At 35.6% G+C, this 18,399-nt stretch overlaps 2 protein-coding genes across 5 annotated transcripts; one reads left to right on the top strand and one right to left on the bottom strand.

The window, feature by feature from the left end:
• Positions 909-12,365, top strand: LOC105158845 (chaperone protein dnaJ 10). Of its 4 annotated transcripts, XM_020692723.1 has the most exons (13): positions 919-1,069; positions 1,169-1,201; positions 1,277-1,423; positions 3,488-3,547; positions 4,525-4,607; positions 4,729-4,888; positions 6,747-6,876; positions 8,021-8,179; positions 11,148-11,326; positions 11,415-11,495; positions 11,583-11,741; positions 11,870-11,917; positions 12,018-12,365. In XM_020692723.1, exons 3-13 carry the CDS (start codon positions 1,337-1,339, stop codon positions 12,108-12,110), a joined length of 1,239 nt encoding a protein of 412 aa, XP_020548382.1. In that variant the 5' UTR covers positions 919-1,069; positions 1,169-1,201; positions 1,277-1,336; the 3' UTR covers positions 12,111-12,365. The 4 variants fall into 4 exon arrangements, with proteins under 4 accessions (XP_020548381.1, XP_011074038.1, XP_020548382.1 ...); XM_020692722.1 differs by lacking the exon at positions 1,169-1,201 and having other exon boundaries at positions 909-1,069; XM_020692724.1 differs by lacking the exon at positions 1,169-1,201 and having other exon boundaries at positions 920-1,074.
• Positions 13,214-17,086, bottom strand: LOC105158846 (UPF0047 protein YjbQ). The gene is made up of 7 exons (XM_011075739.2): positions 16,625-17,086; positions 15,906-15,966; positions 15,679-15,773; positions 15,566-15,599; positions 14,443-14,497; positions 14,307-14,349; positions 13,214-13,590 (listed from the first exon to the last, which is right to left on the bottom strand). The coding sequence occupies exons 1-7, from the start codon at positions 16,904-16,906 to the stop codon at positions 13,519-13,521; spliced, it is 642 nt and encodes a 213-aa protein (XP_011074041.1). The 5' UTR covers positions 16,907-17,086; the 3' UTR covers positions 13,214-13,518.

The following is an 18,399-nucleotide window of genomic DNA, read 5'->3' on the forward strand; positions in this document are numbered from 1 at the left end:
ATGTTTGGAAATTTCAGAAATTGTGTAAGTGAGACACATAAATTATTTCAGATCCTTATAGTTTATGTCAGTTGAATTCTTTGTCTTTCTGAGTGAAGCTGAATCTCATGTATACTAGACTGTTGTTGGAATTGGAGTTTCCCAAGTATTATTGAATTTGGTGGCATGTTCTTTCCTGGACACACATTTTGTGGTAGTGTCATATGACTGCAATTTCTAATCTTGATGTACTTCTGCTGTTTGTCATACAAATATTTAGGGTAAAATACAAGTATATTCCTCAAGTTTTTATCTAATTACAAATACATTATTAATAGATTGAAAATTTAAATTACCTCCATTGAGATTTGCCAAAATGATCAAGTATTCGTGTTGTTGGTGATCATTCATACCGTTAATTGAATTGAAAAATTAAGTGGGTCACAGGTTGCTGGCTCAATTATGGTCTGACCAGTAATGTTATATTCATTTTTTTCTCATAAATATTTAACTTTTGGTTAAGGATATATATTTATCAATTTCTTTTAGGAAGCATATATGAGTTGTCGGTTATAATATATTTGCTGTATATCTACTATATATATATATATATATTAATTTATACTGCATTTTTAATTTAAATTCTTCACTTATCAAAAAAATTAATTAAAAATAATTTAGTAATAATTTAATGTGTAAAATACTAAAATATATTGAGAATAATATAATTGTTTAAGGTATGAGGGACATTTTTGTTCAATATGAGGGTAGGTATTATATTTGTTAGTTTAGTATAGTAAATATTATATGACGACTAATTCATGAAGGCAAAATGTATTTTATCCAATTATAATTATAAATATATATTTTTTATTAAAAATAATAAGTATTTGTGTAATTAGCCCGATTTTTCGACCTAACCAAAGTGGAATGTGAATTTACTGCGGCAAAACACGTTTCCCAAATTCACGAGCTTTTCAAGTACGCAGGCGGTCCCACTCGAGCACCAGTCATTAGTCAACGCCATTGGAGGTGGAGGCAGAACGACTCAGCAGCTCTTACTCTGACGCCATTCAAATCCATTTTCAAGGTAAGGTGAATTGCTGATCATCTGTTGTTTCATATCCTTGAATTCACTACACCTTCTTCGCTTTCCTTGTTCTAGATTTGTTTACTGTTTTTTGTTCAGGGCCTGTTTCCCCTTTCCTTTATCTGGGTAAAGGTGAAGATTTCGTTGCTAATCTTGTTACAGTTTTTTTGGGTAAGGCGAGAATTTCAATGATTGATCTTGTTGCAGTATCTCGTTGGAAGTTTGATCCAGTTTGTTGGCTCGTCATTCAACTAGGGCAGCAACACGATGGTGAAGGAGACCGAGTACTACGATGTGCTGGGTGTGAGCCCCACGGCTACCGAGGCCGAGATTAAGAAAGCTTATTACGTTAAGGTTTGATTTTGTTCTCGCTTCCGCCATAGTTTGTTTTGAGAAAGTTTCGGGGGTTTGGGGCATTTGAATTAAAGCAGTCTGAGGCTCTGATTTTACCAGCTCCGGAAGGATTTTTTTGTTTTTACCGGGTTTCTGGAACTGTTATGTCATCAGGCATTTGAATTGTGCATATGATTTCTAATTGTCCAAGATCTCTGTTAGATGACTCCATATTTAGTATATAAAGTTGAAAAATAAAGCTTTTGCTGGGAGATGGGATTGGTAGGAATTTGATGGGACAGTCCGAGTTCTGAGATGAAGTATGTCAGATTTATTTGATGAGTTTGCCTTGTACATCTTTCACTGGATGGTTAAGAAGAAGTAGCATGTAGAAAGAACGCCTATTTGAAGCAACCTGGTTCTGTCTGATGGTTCAGATGATGCTTTTGGAGGGCTGTACATGGGTATTGTTAATGTGATTGGATGAATAACATGGGGCCTGATGCTTTTTCTTCAACTTTTTTAATATGTTGGAATGGTGAAAAGCAATTTGCTTTTCTGAAGTTTAATGTGTGGAAGGATGCACCAGATTAAAAGTCTTTTGACTATTATTTCATGGCAAAATAGAGTAATTCCACAGCAGTGAGCTAATAGGTTTATCATCTGCATAATGGGTCCTGAAAGCAGTAATCAGTAGATTTCTTTTCTCTGTGTCCATCTAGACATAAAGAACTAACCTCTGAATGGCGTACCCCTTGGACTCTCCAGTAATCGCCTAGGTAGCAGATTTTATGCTATCTCAACTTTTACCACCACTAAAACCTAGAAATATTACCTGAAAAATGGGGGAAAGGAAAATCTCCTAAAGAATGTTAGACATTACCCTCCATGATATCTATTTTGCAGCTTCAGGCTGCGAAGCAGAAGTTCTGCCTTTCCCCTGTTTCCTGCTCTTGAGGGTAACACAATCCTTTCATATAGCTTTTCAGGGAAGAGGTGGAAGATATGCTAAAATGGTTAGGAACCAAATTGCATCGCTTATGTACTATATATGCAAGTCCCTGTTTCTTCCTCATTTCGGTTTTGAAATTTACCAGAAATGTTTACCTTGGTGGATCACCATGTCCTCATTTGCAAATACTGTTTGTTTCTCGAGATGTGTGATTTAGATATTTTCATGTCGTATCTCTCGACTACAATCTAAGCCAAAAAGTTCATGAGGTTCTTTTGTGATACAAAGTTTCCACTTTTAATACAGGACATGAAGAGGAAATAGTATCCAATGTTACATCTAATACCTGCACCATATCAACACCTATTACTGTTCCCTGTGCTGCCAATTCACCACTCTGCTGCAGCCCCTCAACTACTGGAAGAAGTTTGAATATGTTCTAGTTTTGTAGATCAAGAGGGGAGGAGGCCGGTGATATTACTTCATGCTTTAGTCTTCTTGTACACTTTTGTTGTTTATGCATAAGGAAGCTATTAGATTTAAATTGGATGGCAAAAATTAGGATGAAAGAAAAGGGAGGGAAAGAAACTAGTTGAAAATAAAGTATGGAACTTATAAGTTGAATAGTTTGAAAGCATGAAAGAAATAGGGAAAAGTATTTGGAAGTTGCAAAGGATGTCGAGAAATGAAATTATGCTTGAACATGATGGAATTTCTGATGAAATTAACTCCTATTGCTTGCTTCTAACTGTAGTCTCGTTTGCTATAATCTTTCACTAATGAGTTGGGTTTTCTGAAAGCAGTTTTGATTTACAAAAATTGTAATGACATTTTTGCTCTGGTACGTTTGTTAATTTTCTGACCTGGAAAAATGAAGATATAATCTGTTCACAAGTACATATAGCAGGTGCCAGGTGGAGCTCATTCTGGTGATCTGTATTTCTTTCTTATTAAATTAATACTGTTGCATGCTTCGTTTCGGTGGTCAATATACTGGTCTTTCTTGCCATGTTCTGGAAGTTGGTCTTGAAAATGAAAATTAAAAGTATCCTATTTTGCGTTCCCAAATCTGATTAAATTTGTTTCGGGGATTGTTTTCCCGTTTCAACTGAGGTTGGTTTTGGATGATGTAGGCTAGGCAAGTTCATCCAGACAAAAACCCCAATGATCCTTTGGCAGCTCAAAATTTTCAGGTAATATCACCAGTTTCTCACTTTTTAGCATGCATTCTTGATGTCTTCATTAAACTCTTAGAAACTTGGAATGCATATCTCTTCCTTCTCGCCTTAAACAAACTTGGATTTGAACTTCATCTAGGAATAACAAGGGAAAATTAATCTCAAGGCTAAAACACACACACATCTTTTAACTATTGGAGAATGTTTGGAGACACCAAATATCCTTATGCCATTTTTAAACAAAAAAAGAAAAAGAAATTGTTAATTTGGCTCTTATCTTGTTACAGCTGTAACATTTTGTCTTAATGTTACTCGAATCATTTATTATACTTCACTTAGCATATGTTGTAAATGGGCTAACGTGCCTGGTAATGGTGGAAAAACTGCAATCAAATATTAAAAATGAAATTACAATCTCATTTAAGTAATTCTGGAAACTATTATCTAATATAAACGAAAGGAAATTTCTTTTCCCGCTAGTAACAATATACATTTGTCAAGAGTAACATTCAACAGTACTTTGAGGCCATTTGGTAAAAATCTGACAACTTACAGAATGCAAAATGTCAGCTGCTAGTTTGTGAACATAAATATCCTTAAAACTATGTTGTGTAAAGCTCAGAATTTGAAGGATGCCTACATTCTTAGAATAATTTAGATTATATACTCATGAAGATTGACTTGATTTTCTCTTCTAGTAAGAAATTTGTGAGATTAACTTCAACTTGAAAGGAGCACTTACATATTTAGCAACAGTTAACTAGCATAGCCTACATAGACATATTTACAATAGAATTAACATTCAGTATCTGTGTAAATAGTTAAAAGTTTCTTATGGCCTTTCAATCAAAAGTTCCTACTATGTGTTATATATATACATTAAAGAGTAGTGTGCTAGTATTCACCAGGAGAAAGAAGAGTAGTTAGCTAGTGTTTTATGTTTTGATTTGATGCATAATTTAAGTTGTATTTCCTACTGCATTTTCAATCAGATTTTGGGTGAGGCATATCAAGTGTTGAGTGATCCTGCACAAAGACAGGCTTATGATGCTTATGGGAAATCAGGAATTTCTACGTGAGTTTGCTTTGAGATTTATAACATATTTTGCTTTTGCATAATCCTGATATTTTGTTATAAATATTTGAGGTTAACATCCATTTCTGAGAATGCTTTTATTGTGGCTGATTCCTTTCAGAGAATCAATTATTGATCCTGCAGCAATCTTTGCCATGCTTTTTGGAAGTGAGCTTTTTGAGGAATACATTGGCCAGCTTGCAATGGCGTCCATGGCTTCCTTGGATGTCTTCACAGAAGGAGAAGAGTTTGATACAAAAAAGTTGCAGGAGAAAATGCGGGTAATTTTCTGATGTTTCCTAGTTTATTGTATTGAAACTACTTCCACTTATGTTTCTGTTTAATTAAGTTGCCATGGTTGATAGAAGTACGTGAGGGCATTATAGGAAGGTGGGATTAGAAGGGCTAATGTGTATACTGTTTTCTTTTCTTTTCCAAGTGCATTTTGCCTGTAAAGATTCCAAATGTCATCTATAAGTTTTAGTAACTTCTTCATGAATTATGCCTCAATTTGGTGGTTGTCTTTGCTGAGACATTAAGTACACGGGTGCTATTGGGGTGGACTTTTAGGTCTGCAGGTCCTTATCCGTGACGTGATTGCGAGGGCCGTTGTTATGCAAGGAAGAGAACCATATCTTTGTAACTTCTTTGGATTGGATGCATGATCATGGTTGCGGAAGTGCAGGGGGAAGACTGGGGAGCATCGACTGATGGGTTGACAAGCAGCTTCAGCTAGTAAATATGAGGATACCTTAGGCCTATCATATTGAGGGTCATGAACCATTTGCTTCTCTGAAGGCTGTTGGTGTGTAAGAATTTGGGATAATAACATCCATGTCACCTTGGTTTCCAACATGTGAGATACTCCATCATCTAGGTTTTGAAAATTACATCCACCTCCTAAAGCTATAATAGGAAGAGGTGCAGTCCTGAATCCAATATTTGCTGTCAATATCCTTATGAAGGACATGTTGTGGCTCAGGGTGATTAAACAATGGAAATTATCTCCTATTGTATTGGACACAGATATGGAGGATATTACTGCTTGAGTCTTCTATAGTCATCCTGTTCAGTATTATCGTGTCTATTCTTATCTCCATGCTTTTATTGGGCTTCCAGTTAAACAGCTTCATTAGTTCTTTGGATTCTGGAGATGTTTTAGCTTCTGTGCCTGCAGAAGACACCAAAAACAATGACAGGACCATAAGATGTCCAAATTCTCACCATTGGTGCTTTGTATTCTTGGCCCTAGTTTTAGAATTTTTGCTGCTTTTGGAACAAAGAAACTAAAGTATTAAGTTGACTGATTTCTAGCATAGAAATAGACTGAATAGTAAGTTAACACTTTCCATCCAGCCTTTCATTGAATCAACATTAACTTGTCCCTCAAAGATCGTTTGTTATGGAATTTTTGAAGATGATCTGAGGGAGAAATCCTCTACAACATTAACTGATATTTATTTCTAATTTCATACAGTGGCACAGCTTGTAATATTTCCCTAAACCAGTACACCATGAAACATGAATTATTGGCAGATGAACAGTATACATGCAAGCATGCAACTGAGGTACTGGGGAATACCTTGCTAAGATATCTGGTTCCCATTCTTTATTGGCGCATTTGTATCAGATTCTTGTTATGGACTGAGGTGAACACTTATCCATAGATGATGTCATACTCTGTTGAACTGAAATAGGAGGAGGAGAAAAATCAATGACTCTTAGGGGATAAAAAAATGCATCAAGGAATATTGATTTCCCACCATAATCGCAATATCAAAAGGAGGTCTACTGAAGTCTTGCACTCTGAAATCTCCTTAGAGAATAGGAGTCTTTGATATGAATGCGTTAAGTTTGTTTTAGATGTCCTACAAATGTCAAGAATTGTTAAAGAGCAAGTAGCACATAGAGGAGATTGAATTCCGTACTTGTCACCAATATCAGTTGAAGACTTCATTCAGATGAAAAATATTCAAATTGAACTAGAGGATATCTTGTGGCATAGAAATCCATTTTCCGTGTAATCGCCCCAAAAAGATATTGAAAGTTTTGATTAGTGTCCTTTATTCTATATAAGGTTTATATCTTCTTTTTTCATTTTACAAAGTTTTAGGTTTTCTATTTTCCTTGTAACTTTAGACTGTTCAACGGGAAAGGGAAGAGAAGCTTGCTGGTATACTCAAAGATAGACTCAACCTGTATGTCCAAGGAAATAAAGAAGAATTCATCCATCAGGCTGAGGCCGAAGTAGCAAGGCTTTCCAATGCTGGTACGACATCCCTCTCATTACAGTTTCTCTTATTATTTCTTACTTGTAGCTTTTGTTGTTCAGACTCTCTATTTTGGGCCCAGAGGTCTTACTCTGTGGGCTCTCAGAGGGGCAGGTCTTCCATCGAACAAAAAAAATATAATCACTTGCCTTGTATGTTTAATAATATCTATGTTTGTATAGAGATATGGAAATGGGAGCAATTTGAAGGACATCCAACAATGGTGTGCTGGGTGTACTGCCCGTAATTGAGTTGTTCAGCAGTGAATGAATCATTTCAATTATGAATAACTGTCATATGCAAAAGTGAATGGCCACTAAGGCCAATGGACCATTGCCTGGTAGATGGCCCAACCTTGAGTGGCTTAAGTGCCGCAATTTTGAATAGATTGAAATAATTATTGGGATTGGTTGACATGAAAATGCAAGTCGTGTTTTACTATTGATTAAAAAATCATTATTTGTAAAATTGTTATTTCCTTAAGTTTCATCACTGAATTTGTTAGAGAATTCGGATAGATTAATATATTACCCATCTCTAAGTTGTTTAATATAGTGGCTTTCAATTCATTGACCTTCAGTTGAATTCTTTGCTTTTTTTCTCTCCATAGGACCAAACACCGCCCTGCTTCTTACAGTTGGGGCAATTGGTGTACCTACACCATTTGGAAAGATCTGCCAAATTAGGTTCTAGTTGTCAAAGGAAGTAGTTTTTTGACTCTAGTCCTATTTAACAGAATGCTACTTGGTCAAGTGACAAAAACATTAATTAGAAAATGGTGGCTTTGGGTGATGATGAGGTGAAAACTGCGTTCATCATTCATGTCCTGAGAGGAAGATTTTCCTTTCTCAATGTAGTTCCTGCAAACAAAACTAAGGATTGTGAATCATGCTTCTCAGTGGGGATATTCTTATTGAAACTGATTGCTATATGATAGAAGCCACAACTTAAATTCACAAACTTCAAAAAGTATGTTATTCAGGGTAGAAAGAGTCCTGGGGCAAGTTTGAAGCAAAAATTAACTTCACTAAGAAAGGCGCATTATATTGTCACATTTTGCTATTCTTACTATGTGGTTATTGTATCTGTTTGTTGCAGCTTTTGTAGAACTTTTTTCCTTAATGACTTAATGTTCTTCCACAGCTTATGGTGTGGATATGCTCAGTACCATTGGCTATATATATGCAAGGCAGGCAGCAAAAGAGCTTGGAAAGAAGGTGATCTTCTTGGGCATGCCATTTGTTGCTGAGTGGTTCAGAAATAAAGGACACTTTATCAAATCCCAAGTTACTGCTGCAACAGGTTAGTGTTAATTTTGTGATTTCTACCAGAAGTTGCTTTTGATGGTCTTACATTTCCCAGACCAAACACTTGCTTTGTTTCCTCATCTTTGTTTATCCAGATCAATTCATGCCTCCATGGTCTGCCAGCTTATATTTTACAGTTTTAGACTCTATCCATTTCAGGCTGCAAGCTCTTTCATTTGGTAGTTTGTTGATGCGAACAAGTGCAAAAGCTGAAGATATAGAATATATAAGAACTTGAGGATGTAGGAAGTGAACCGTGCCATTGTGCAATGCAATACAGAATTTATCCTCACATAGTTTATAAATTTTCTGGGGGCAACATGCGATAATGTTGCTCTTGCTTATTTCCAACAGGACAAGTTCTTTCCCTGTTCATTCCCCTAAATGATCTTCATCGTCACCATTGACCACCTCAATCATTGTATTTTTGAACTGGCATAGCACCTCCTTGCTCCTAGAACTACTTGGACCAGACCAAGTAACCTTCAGCCAAAGTGCCTCCACTGTTCATGGAACTTGGGAACATGGATCTTACCATTTCCTTTGACTTGGATATTACCACTGTTGAACCATTGTAACATCAGCCTTTCATGTCCATTTCCTTTTACATTCCTTCAACTAGCATATATCACCATTTTTGAGGTCTAAATATTTTGATGAAGGTGCTGGCGAAACAACCGTGCATACAAGCATTTCAACTGCCAAAAAGAAAAAAAAGGGAAGAGAAGATGTTAAAAATTACCTGAAGTTTCTCAAAATTATTCCTGATTGAATGGAAGTCCAAGATTAATCCATTTCACTTATACTTTCCCATTATAGATCTCAATTCATTAGCTTTACCTCTCAACTCCTAGAGTGTCCTCCAAAAAAAATGACACTTTAACCTCTTCCATTCCTGAATTCACCGTGATTTTTGTCATTAGCTTTGTCTCATTTATGCTTGTTTGCTTGAAATAGAAAATATGAAAATGATTGGAATTACGTTCTAAGTGAACTTTTAGATGTAAAAGCCAAAAGGCCATCTGAAAAATTCTTAGATGTTTGGTAGTTAATGTTAACTGGACTTTTAGAATAAGTCATTTCTCCAAAAGTAAGAAACTATAGCTTCTGCAAATTACGTTTACCCCATCCTCTAGATTATTGAAAGTTGACATGTTCCAATTGTAGTTCCAATGCATTTTTAAAATATACATTTACCAAACATATTTGTTAATGCCAAAGGACTTCTCAAGTTTCATTTATTAAAAAGCACATTTTCTAGATGGATTTCCATTTTGGAAGTGCTCCTAAACATGCACTGTTCCTCCCTGTTCAACAACAGAGCTACTGTGGTTTAGCTATCAGTTCTTTAACTCTTTGTATGTCTATATTCTTCTCTGGTATTATGAAAAATAGGCCCGAGAAGATAAAGAGGAGTGAAACGTAAATAGATAAGCAATGATATATTTAGTTAAAGATAAAGAACAATGAACCTATAAGGCAGCTCATTGTATTCATGTCTAATGTGCTAATATTAAGATTTCACTGTGATTTAACAAGTAATTCCTCTTGTTTCTATTTCTTCTGGCTTTCCCTTTGCACTCATTAAGGTATTCAGTCCATACCAGTCATTTCCTCCATCTTCTTTTTACTCTTCATATAAGATGGGATTTGCTTTAATATACCCTCATTATGAGAAACTTTTGTCTCTGATTGTCTTTGGTAATCCTTCTGCTTGTAAGTTTTCAGTTACCCATATGTGGCAAGGACTACAAGGCCTCTGACAGCATTTTTTCAGCTGCATGATTCTCGTTTTGGGGCTTGTCATAGTAAACATAAGGTTTAGGGTTAATTGCAGTTACCTTTCGCTGATAGCAAAATCATCCCCTCTAAATTTCGCATTGTTAAATGATCAATTTACTAAATGACCATTCTACCCCTGGGTGTTTTAGTAATGTTTTTATACCCCTGTCTTTGGAAAACGGATTCAAAACACTCTTTTCTAGTAGACTTGTGGTAAGGATACATTTTTCACGTCTTTGTAATTGAAGGATGCATTACCCTAATCACTTCAAATTCTTGAGGAATTTCACTTTTTCATACAAGACGTACAAAAGCATTTGGATCTATTGATTTTTCTTCAATCAAAATATGCCCAATCCTGTAAAATCTTAAAAATCAACTTTTCTGCCTCCTCCACTGCCCATCCCCTCCTGTCTTCTTGCTGTTCTTCACCACCATCCTCACCTCCTCATTCCCTATGTATTATTGTCTTACCATTGCATCTTTCCTTTGCTCCTCCCCTCTCCACTACCTTCTCCTCTCTCCTGTTGCAGTCTCTCTCCATTTGCTGCTCAACATTTCCTCTGGGATGCCGGTCACCCTCGCTATCCTCTCTCTCTCTCTCCACTCATGACCACTCCCTCCCTCTCATTTTCTTCGTGGCCATCCTCAGGAAGAAAAGACACGTGATAGCTGAATCAGAGCAAGAATTGACACAGAAAATAGACAAGAAAAGAATATAAATTACATTTTTTTTTAAATATTTCAATCCTTAAGACTGTAGGAAGTAGTTGACCAAATCATTTTTCTGAGAAATGCAAAAAGGGTTTTAGTGTACCATATATCTGGGGGACCGCAAGTTAGCCTGTCTAGTTATTACATTGACATCCTGTCGAAGTTTCAGATCTTATCAAGAATGTTGTCATTAGCAGAATATAAAGACAGTTGGGATAGGGGTAAAAGGGAAGTTTGCTAAATTTTGATGATGTCCTAAATTTTTGTCCAAATCATAACAGCATGGAAGTCTGGGAAACTTAGAGAATTTTTTCTTTTCTGTAATTATGCAAGAGAGAAGAAACAGTTGATAATTTAGATTTTCAGACTGGAGGTAGGTGTAATTAGCATTAGCAGAAGTTAAAATTGTTTGTGATGCTCTAACCAATTTTATTTTTGGGATAAAAATAATTCTTTTGTTGCATTAGGTGCAATTGCTTTGATCCAGCTGCAAGAAGACATGAAAAGACAGCTGAGTGCTGAAGGAAATTACACTGAAGAAGAACTTGAAGAGTACATGCAATCACACAAGAAGTTAATGATTGATTCCCTGTGGAAGCTCAATGTGGCTGATATAGAAGCCACCCTCTCCCGAGTTTGTCAGATGGTTGTCCAGGAGTGACTACTTTTTGGATGTGGCTTTCGTTTTTTATCATCATAATTTGTTGATTGTAATTCATTTATGTCCTCCTTAGGTTCTACAAGATAACACTGCAAAGAAAGAGGAGCTCCGTTTGCGTGCAAAGGGTTTGAAAACCCTTGGCAAAATTTTCCAGGTAAGCATGGGCAAAATTCTCATTAGTCTCACTTTTATCTTTCTGTTCAATATGTAAATAGTTTTTGCTTGAATTTTGTTATTTCAGAGGGTGAAATCAGTTAATGGAAATGACAGTGAGAGTATGTTAAGCGATCCAATCCACAAATTGAATAAAAGTGAACCAAGTAACACAAGTGCTACGTCGAACACATCTGCAAGATCTTTAAGCAACGAAGAAGGGCCTTATATTGCATCTGGAGCCCAGGTACAACTTCCTTCCCCCCAACACAAGAATGAAGAGTTAGAAGTTGTGGTTGGAATTTGCCTATTATTGTTGGAAATACATTTCCAACTTGGAGCCATTTTACATTCCCACCCCCCTCCCCTGGGCAGAAGGAAAAAGGATGGGCGAACAAGAAAAATGTTGCTATCTGCTTAAAAGTAACATAATCACACCTGTTATTTTTAATTTGTCTCGTCAACCTATGAGCTGCACATTCTCAATATTTGGTCTAATAAGGACATGAACGGACTTTTTCAGAGCCCATACGTGGAGTCTCCCCAGTTTGCTGGAGCTCAATTCAACAACTTCCCGATGCCAACTGCACCACCTGGTGCTCACAGGCAACCATAAGCATGCGGGTAATCGAGAGCATCCATATTACAGTGGGTGCCGGTGTGTATTTTGCTTGTCAACTGATCAAGTAGTGTATATCATTTCTTCATTGTGTTGTATCATGTAGAATTTTGTGGCTACCTAATTCGAGCTGGCGTGGTTTTATGTATTTGGCCCAGAATGAGAAATATACTTTGGCATAGCAGTTGTGATGAGTGATTACATCCGTTGGTCTACTATTAAGTGAACTGTTTAGGAGTGCTTTTCCCAGGAGTCTCTGTTTCATCTCTGATTTCTCATCTTTTGCTACTCTTAAGAATAAATCAACACGGACAGGCTCATGGATTCGCTTATTAAAAAGGGTGTTTGCAAAAGCTTAAATTAAGTGCTTTTCAAATCACAGTTTAAGTTGAGCTAAATGAAAGTGTTTGGAACTGCAATTTTGCTTGTGCTTCTCTTGAATTAAGCTAAAATAAGCTTAAAAGAAGCTGCTTATTACAGGTTAAGCGATTTCTGTAAATAAATTGAACTTATTTATGATTTGTTTGCCTCGATGAATTTCTGTATTTCGAAATTCAAATAACCAACCGTGGAAATTTAAGTAATTATATAACGAAAAGTAAAACATATTTATATATTTTGAAAGAGAAATAGCTTTATTATAGGAAAATCCATAAGTTTCACATGGAGGGAAATGAGGTAGAAACCAAGGAACTCCTCAAACTTGAGCCAATTGTAGATGATGACGCTACGAAATTAAGACCATTATATTTCTGTTGGACAGATATTCCTCCAAAAGGATAATTGCACCGAATTTTTAAAAAACATAATTACATATAAAGCTTTAGTTGTTTAAAAAATTACACCCTCATACTTATGGCTTATTATAAGCCGAATAAACCTTTTCTAATCCAACTACCTATATAAGTACATTCCCACATACATTAGCTTGCAAAAAAAATATAAAGATAATTTGATTAGAAAATTTTTATTTAATCTGCAATGAATTAGTAAAAAATCACTTGAAAGTAAATAATTTTGTTGATATAAACAAATTTCTCAAATTATGATTATGAGTATAAACTAAATACTAAATAATCCAAAAACAAAAACAAAGAAAATGATTATATGATCCGGCAATTGCTAATTTGCGTCTCCTAGTTCCAAGTTCTTCAGTACAACTCTCAACTGCCTGCCTGCCTGCTTATTAATACACCACACACATTTAGCTGTGGGCAAAAGGCTCTTTGAAAACTCTACTTAGGAATAAACAGGTCAAATCAGTGCAAACTCATCGATTGTTCCAATCTGTTAGCCTCCACTATCCACACTCCAATATTGTACTCAGTCAGGAGACATGCGAATCCTCATTATATATATCTTACAGGGAAATCTAGTTTAAATATGTTTAACTGAATGCAACTTCTTATATTCCATTTAGAGTGATCACAATCTTGCGTGGAGTAGCAGCATCCCGGTGCTCGCATAGCCATATTCCCTGAAACAAATAAATGGAAATTGTTGAGAGATCCTCCGTCCAGTTAAATAGCTAATTTTGTCCACATTCCATCAATATCCTATGAGTGATCATTCATTTAATGCACAATTAGAACATCAATACTTGGTTGATAAGTGATTGTAAGACCAAGTTCATGGTACTCAAAACTGATGCTTGCTATACAACTTAGAAAATTGTATAAACAGCAAGATTAATCAAGCCAACCTTCAAAGTAGAGATGTGATGATCTGATGAGTGAGATATTACCAGATAAGCCTACATATGGATGCTGGAAATCAAATACATTTCTATCTCACCGAATGGCTTTATTCCAGCGCCTAATGGAATGTCTAGTACTTCACATTAGCCTCCATAGGTCCTCTCTGGATATATGAGCAAAATATTTCCTCTACCACAAACCAAAAGCCGTAGCACATCACATCATCACATGCACAGCCGTCGACATCCATTTGTTCACCATTAAATGAGTGTGATAGAATGTGAATCATGCACAAGATATCTGATGCTAAAATTGTACTCTGGTAAAACTTCATATTGCTTTTTTATTATCCTTATCAGATCTTGCATTCTGTTAAATACCTATTACTTCAATAATGCATTTTAAATGATAAATATACTTTTTTCTTAATTTAGGTAATTTTCCTTTCCTTTGGGAGTTGCAAAAGATGATGTGTGGCATGTATGCAAGTAAATACCTGCCATGTTCCCATGTTTAATTTTCCATCTGTGATAGGTAACCTGCATAAGTAGGTTATAATGAATGATTATTTACCAATTTGGCTTACTAGTAAATGAAAACAAAAACCAAATACAGATATTCAAATGTCTCACGTGAGAGAGCAGCCAAACATAGATGACTTGATGTGTGCAGGCATGTCGTCTGGACCTGCAATAGCAACGTGACATCAGATGCCTGTATGCATATTCTCAAGTGAAGAAAGGCAGTCAAGACAATCTACATGATCACATGTCATCTTCATGCACTTCTAATCAAATCCCCATCACATGTCAATCTTTTGTGCTTCCAATGCTTATTCTTTACAGTGAAACTTAATATACTTTTAATAAAAAGATACTTAGGATTGAATCATTTATGAAATGGAAAAACTATAAATTACTAAGAAAACAAAGAGATGTTTTGAATAATTGGAAGATATTGCTCAATAGTGGAGACTAAACTTTTTCTATGTTACCACAAGATAGAAGAACTGCCTCTTGCAAGTAAACACATTATTTTTTTATAAAGCTTACATCAACTCCCAGGAAAACCAGTTAAAGTAACTCTACAAGCACATTGTCAAGCATTAGTTTTACATATTCAACAAGTCATAATAGGACTATGATCCCATTTAGTCTGCACTATAAAGTCAACAGAAATTAAAATAAATTTTCAAGTACATGAAGTTTCCAGCACATGTTTTTAGAAGGCATGGATAGCAACTGAAGTAAATGACCATCTATAAGATAACATCCCTCTCAGTTAACTCTCGAGATAAGTCCAGCTCAGTAGGTGAAAAACTTCTAATGCTGATTTAGTGTGTGCCTTCTGAAAGTTTCCAATCCTAAACCTGTATGCACCTTTAACTCACAGTTGCTCAGTGTTTTCCTTAAACTTTTGGTGGGTGGGACAGGGTATCAGTGATGTGGGATGATGGAAACAAGTTATACAGTTCAACAGCATTTTATGGAACTGAGATGAGGAGGGATTGATTGCATTATGCCCTTTTCAATGTATCTCCTCAAAATTAATACTGGATCAACTACTGAGAATGCAGTATTTCAATCAAGATGTACTCTCAAATAACACTAATCCAGATATCACAAAGTAAATTATACATTGTAAAGAAACACACTCCTTCTACCAAAGACATTTAGTTCCAAAAGAAAAAGAGCCATTTTCACTACTGCCTTTATGATTTTCAATCAAAACCAGCGAGGAATTTTGAGAACCTACCTTCCAGGGTATGTTTCCATGGCGCAGACCTTCCCTGTTCCATGAACTTAAATAAATGAACATCATCTGCCAACAGTATGTGTCAACTGTACATCAAGAGAGCGAAAACCTACCTCTGGAACTACTTTGTTCAAAAATGTCTCCGTGTCATCTCTGACATCTGAATCGTAGTTTTCGTTTACAGTCAAAGAAGCACTTGTGTGCTGCACTGTTGTCCACACATGCATTCATATGAGGAAAACCAAGAAGAAGAAGAAGAAGAAAAGAAAATTCTTGAAATAATATGTTATAGTATCAAATTCTACACAAGAGAATGTTGAATAGGTAGAGTCAAACTTACAAAAAAGATGAGCAAGCCCACACTTAAACCCTGATAAATCCTGCCCAATCTCCTTCAAAATCTGAGACAAGCACAAAGGTAGTAAAGCAAAAACAGTGGAGCACCATAACATTTCCCCCTATTTCTTTTTGTGTAACACTTTCCTACTAAGTCCATATGGTTCCATATCAAGAGAAAGCAGGATGAAATTGTAAACAAGTATAGCACCTTAAACAAACAGTCCCCATAGTCAATAGTTTACTTGTGTATACTTTTGGCTATAAAAAGAAGTCATGCTGATACAGCGTTTCTCCTAAAATTGGATTGATTTCCCGATGTGTCTTGAATTTCTGGTAGATGCAAACATCGACTTAAATACTGTTAAATTCATTCAGTGCAAATCTGAGTTCTCCTACAAGTATAGTTTTTCCAGGAAAAACGTGCATAAGAAATATGAAAGTGGCGGTGATCTCTTCGCAATAGTCACATGTAAGGAAGCATAAAAACAGCCCAGAGAAAAAAGCAAAGAAAATCTTGCGGAAGGCAATTCGAACAAACACAACAATCTCGAGGACTAAAAATTTCACTCCAGAAATTTCAACACCAAGTGGTATGAACTTGAGTGCAGTATCCAACGAGCTTGATTCCGTTTCTGATCAATCAACAAGAAAAACCTACTCTTTTAGAGCTCAAAATGACGAAAAGGAATACCTGACCTACACAGATGGATAGATAGATACCTTGGAGGTGATGAGATGGCAGCCTCGCCTCTGGGCAGGAATGGTTACAGTCTTTTGAGCCCATTTGGGAGCAACTCCAACAGAGGGTGATGCTGTAGCCGCCATATCAATTCGACGCTGATCCACAGAAAGCTGGTGCTTCTTATACTGGTACTTGACCCTTCTTGTTGCCAATAGCAAGGATCTTGTCCTGCTGATGATGGGTACAAGCTTCGCCGGCGGAGAGGACACCAATGAGGAGGAGGGTGGGGATACCGTCGCTGAAACTACGGCCGCTTGCATTTGCACCGCCAATCCAAAGCCCGGATTAATGGATTCCGAGTGAAAATGGACTGCAAAAGATTTGAGTTTGTCAAGAGAATAATTACGATGTTGAGTTGGGTCCAGTTTGTAATAATCCCAGAGAAAAGCAGCTTTCAGGTTGGGCCCTTTGCATTTTTGTGGACTGCTATCAAACTCATCTCACCAACACAAATTAGATTTGTGAATGAATCCACAAAGTGGAGAGATATTATGACTAAGAAGGAATGGGTTGGAGTTCCATTAACAACATGCGCCTATTAATCTAACTCTATTCTGTTCAAATATAACCTTAATTACCTAGTTTTTGAGAAATAATTCATCATATTGGGATGAAAATTACATTTGAAAGAAATGTTGGGATCAAAAAATTACAAATAATTTCAAATCAAATAGATTTAAAATTCATCGTAACACTAGTTTAAAAATGAGTTTTCAGGGATTGAAATTAATTGTAGAAAATTTGTTATCATGCATTTGAAATTTTCAATTTCAAGTATGTCAATCCAATTTATAAAGATAAGTTTGTTTTTGGATTTTCTGAGTCCATTTCTCATTTGTGAAGTGAAGAAAATTGATGGAGAAAAATAGAGAAATGGGTTAAATAGTTTGGATCGAATTTTCTCTAGTTACTTACCTCACCAAAATCGCTTGTTTCCCCTACACACCTCTTGGTTTTGCTTTCGTCTATTTTCAAGGTAAATTGTCTCGGCTCTTTTAAAATTTATTATAATTATAGATATTCGTTTATTATTTAAAAAATTACAATTTTTTTTAAAATTAATAACCTTCTAACTAATATCCCTTTATAATAATCTATTGTGGGGAGATAATTGTTAGACAACTGTTAACTTTAAAAAAATATTTATAATTTTTTAAACAATATAAAATATTTATAATTATGATAAATTTCATGTGAACAGTGCACATTGTAACATACCCCAATTTTTATCTATATAAGAAGTGTTTACAAGGGAAATTAATATTCTACCACCCAATTTTGCGGGCTGTGGAGTATGAAAATGCATAAAACCATCACATATAACACCAATAAATTATATTGACACCTCTTGAAGTCAAGTTCAAGTACACAAAACACTCATTGCCCCTTTGCAAAATTATTATTGCACTTACTATATTGTAATATAGTAATTACAAGTACACCACCTATTCAACTGCAAAACGTTACACGAATACACTTACTAAAGTATATTGCACAAACACCCCTTCAAGGAGTGTACATGTAATTTTGCAAAGACAACGTATTTATATATTTAGACTTAACTTCAAGGGATATCAATATAATTTACCCTATTACACAAATTGATCTCGGAATACATGGATTGAAACCTAACATGTAAGTTTGATTCGACATCAAATACTAATCTAAAGTAAATTGTCTCAACAGCAGCTGGAATAATGCCACACAAATTGAATTTTCTCTAATGGTTGAAATGCATTTCTGTGAACTACTA

Source organism: Sesamum indicum, linkage group LG3 (genome assembly GCF_000512975.1).
Source record: "Sesamum indicum cultivar Zhongzhi No. 13 linkage group LG3, S_indicum_v1.0, whole genome shotgun sequence".
Classification (NCBI taxonomy): domain Eukaryota; kingdom Viridiplantae; phylum Streptophyta; class Magnoliopsida; order Lamiales; family Pedaliaceae; genus Sesamum; species Sesamum indicum.